Source organism: Pecten maximus, chromosome 12 (assembly GCF_902652985.1).
Source record: "Pecten maximus chromosome 12, xPecMax1.1, whole genome shotgun sequence".
Taxonomy (NCBI): Eukaryota; Metazoa; Mollusca; class Bivalvia; order Pectinida; family Pectinidae; genus Pecten; species Pecten maximus.
Genome location: NC_047026.1, coordinates 30,093,075 through 30,096,723, shown reverse-complemented (window position 1 = coordinate 30,096,723; position 3,649 = coordinate 30,093,075). Strand labels below are relative to the sequence as shown.

Below are 3,649 nucleotides of genomic sequence, written 5' to 3'. Positions count from 1 at the left end.
TACAGGTATGTTGACCGATCGCGACACGGTTTCATTGTTTTTTAGGAAACGACACACGTGTTGGTTTGATATCCTTTCGGTTCCTCCAGTATTTCTTTCCTTTTCTAGTTTCGACAATGTAAGACCTTGGATTTGAATGTTTCGCAACAACTTTGGCCGGTATCCATTTTTCATTCTTCTGAAACATGACAGTTTCACCGTTGTCCAAGAGAGGTAATTCTTTACCTGCATGCTGATCATAGTACATTTTGGCCTTTTTCCTTTCTGATTTTCAGTCTCATCTTGACATCAAATGTTGGAATTTTATGGAGCTGTTGTTGGTATATCTGTTTTTAATCTTCGACCAAAAAACATTTGAGCTGGTGAAAGTCCTAAATCTTCAATGACTGTGTTTCTATAAGCTAACAAGCCTTTATATGGATCCTCAGATTTCTTTAATATGTTTGTTACTGTCTGCACAGTTCTTTCAGCTTGTCCGTTCGCCTGCGGATATCTGGGACTTGATGTTGTATGTTCGAATCCATATGTCTTTGAGAATTTCTTGAATTCCTCATTAGCAAACTGTGGACCGTTGTCTGTAATGAGCTTGTCAGGGATGCCATATCTCGACATTTGGCTTTTGAGATATAACATAGTGTTCTTGTTACTCATATTGTCTAATTTGGACAACTCCGGCCACTTTGAATAATGGCCAATCGTGACCAAATATTTATGTCCTTGAAATTGAAATATGTCAGCGGAAATAACAGACCATGGCCTGTTCGGATTTTCCGTCATTAATAATGGCTCCTTTGGATTTTTTCTAGAGTTAGTGGCACATGTTGAACATTTTGACACTGTGTCCTCTATTTCAGAACTCATCCCCGGCCAGTACAGTAGTTCGCGTGCCCGCAATTTACATTTTACGATTCCAAGGTGTGAACTATGGATTGTTTTGAGCATTTCACGACGTAATGTTTTGGGAACAATGATAGTATGGCTCTTGAACAGTAGGCCATCTATACATGATAGCTCGTCTCTGAATGGCCAATAATGATGAGCTGTCTCTCGTATTTCATGTTTGTTCTCTTGCCATCCATTGATGATAATTTCTCTGAGCTGTGACAATACTTCATCTTTTGAGGTCCCGCGTTTGAACTCTTGATATTTCTCTGATGAAATTGGTAAGTATGACACAATCTGGTTTACTTCAATATCAATATCTGGAACAAGGTTCTCTCTGGTCTCCTTTAGGTAGCTCCGACTCAATGCATCGGCAAGATACATGGTCTTCCCTGGCTTATACACAACATTCAGAGTATATTTCTGTAATGTCAACAACAGTCTCTGTAGTCTTGGTGGAGCACGGTTGAGTGGTTTTCGGAATATCGCTTGTAACGGTTTGTGATCCCATTCGATTGTGACCTCTCGACCAAATATAAATTGGTGATATTTCGTACATCCAAATACTATTGTCAATGTTTCTTTTTCTATTTGCGCGTACCTCTGTTGTGTTTCTGTTAATGCACGCGAGGCATAGGCAATCGGCTGTCCATCTTGGATCAGTGCTGCTCCAAGTCCTGTAGAACTAGCATCAACAGTTAGCGTTATCTCTTTAAATGGATCATAGTATCGGAGAACTGGTGCTTCAGTCACAAGTTGTTTCAATCTCTGGAAACTATCCTCTTGTTCCTTTTCCCAAATCCACTCGGTGTCTTTTACTAGTAGTTTCCGAAGTGGTGAACTTTCCTCTGAGAGGTTAGGTAGGAATTTACCAAGATATGTAACAAACCCTAGGAATGTTTGAAGTTCTTTCTTGTTTTCAGGTTAACACATTTAATTTCAAATTGTATTCTCGTAATCGGTCAAGAACTTTTTTCAAACGTTCATCATGTTGTTCAATGTTTTCTCCCCATATCAACAAATCATCGACGATTGCATCACATCCTTCTAGGTCATTTACCATTTCTGAAATGGCTCTCTGGTACACTTCTGGCGCTGATTTTATACCAAATGGTAATCTTCTGAAACTGTACCTCCCAAATGGGCTGTTGAAAGTGCAAAGTTTACTACTCTCCTCATCAAGTTTCAGTTGCCAAAAACCAGGAGTAGCATCGAGTTTTGTGAACACTTTGGCTTGAGGCATGTTCGCGATAACATCCTCTACAGTTTTCATCGGAAAATGTTCTCTCAATATGGCGCTGTTTAAGTTCTTTGGGTCTATACAAATCCGTATCTTTCCGCTAGGTTTTACTACCGTCATCATAGAATTAACACATTGTGTAGGGTCTTCCTGTTTCACGATTGCACTTTCCTGTTCCATACGGTCCAACTCCTTTTTTATTCTGTCCTTGAGTGCAAACGGAACTTTACGTGGCGCGTCAACAACTGGTGTAACGGTACTATCGGTCTTGATTGTGTGAGTGCCTGGCATACACCCTAAGCCTTTGAATATATCTCCATAATCATGCTTAATATCATCTGGGATAGACGTTTCCCTGATTTCATTCACCTGCGATGGTTGTTTTCTCTGTACTAATCCCATCTTTGAGCAGGTTTGAGCTCCCAATATAGCTTTAACATTTCCTCGGACAACCTCAAATGTCTGATAATAAATTTTATCATTCACTGTGCATGATAATGTTATTTTACCTCAGATTTTATCTGATGTCCTGAGTATGACCTGCAATGTAGATTGTGGTTGTTTCACTTCACAGGTTTTTGATATCTTGTTGACACAGTTGTACGGAATTATGTTGCACTGTGCACCTGTGTCTAATTGGAATTTGATATTCTGTCCACACACATCCATATTTTCTGACCAATCGTCTGAAGTTACATTGTTTATTTCAATGTGTCCGACAAAGAGTTCGTCTGATGATGCCTCACTGTTGTCCGTGTCATAATAGACTGCGGCTTCCTCGACAGCGTGTACTTTTTCAATTTAGTTCTACACATACTAGAGAAATGATCTTTCCCTTCACACTTGTTGCACGTTTTTCCTTTTGCTGGGCATTTATGTGGTGTCGGCCTCATGACATAACCACATCTTTAACATTTCGACTCTTGCTCTGAAGGTGTGCGAGTGTTTTTACGTGAGAGCTGAGCATGTATTGTATTGCCTCTTTTATTTTGTTTACTTCCAAAGTTCTTTCCTTGTATGGCGTTGACTTCAGTTGTAGAGCTAACACACGACATAGTTTTAGCTTGATTGTGTGATACTTGGTATGTTCTCACAACATCTATAGCCTTGGCTAATGTCAAATCAGATCCTATGTTGATCAATTTCTCGCGAATTTTGGGGTTTCTGATTCCTATCACAATTCTATCTCTCACCATTTCTTCTCGCATTCCATTGGTATATTGACAGTCTTTCACTTTAATCTGTATATCTGTCATAAATTGTTCAAAGGGCTCGTCATTGCCTTGCATTCTTGTTTGAAATTTATATCTGTTATATATTACGTTTGACCTGGGCTTTACATATGCCTCAAAGTTTGTGTAGTACGAGGTTAACTTATTGCATCATCATCTGATAGGATCCACGTTGAATAGATACTTGGAACTTTCTCTCCAACACATATCATCAGGTAACTATATTTTTCAAGTTCGTATTTACCTTTTAGTGGTCCAGTCAACATGAACTCCACGTGTTGCTTGAATGTTTTCC

At 39.2% G+C, this 3,649-nt stretch overlaps 1 protein-coding gene across 1 annotated transcript; it reads right to left on the bottom strand.

The window, feature by feature from the left end:
* Window positions 1-303: 303 nt before the first annotated feature.
* LOC117338979 (uncharacterized protein K02A2.6-like) lies at window positions 304-3,411 on the bottom strand. Its single transcript, XM_033900343.1, has 3 exons — window positions 3,217-3,411; window positions 1,864-2,584; window positions 304-1,730 (listed from the first exon to the last, which is right to left on the bottom strand). Exons 1-3 carry the CDS (start codon window positions 3,409-3,411, stop codon window positions 304-306), a joined length of 2,343 nt encoding a protein of 780 aa, XP_033756234.1.
* Window positions 3,412-3,649: the final 238 nt, after the last annotated feature.

Excerpts from the sequence above, each read along its gene's own strand:
- LOC117338979 (XM_033900343.1), bottom strand. The coding sequence starts at position 3,411 with ATGCAAGGCAATGACGAGCCCTTTGAACAATTTATGACAGATATACAG. Across the intron at positions 2,585-3,216 it reads TAGCCAAGGCTATAGATGTT|ACATTTGAGGTTGTCCGAGG; the intron begins GTGAGAACATAC and ends ATTTATTATCAG. Across the intron at positions 1,731-1,863 it reads CATTGAACAACATGATGAAC|AGGAAAGTTCACCACTTCGG; the intron begins GTTTGAAAAAAG and ends CTAACCTCTCAG.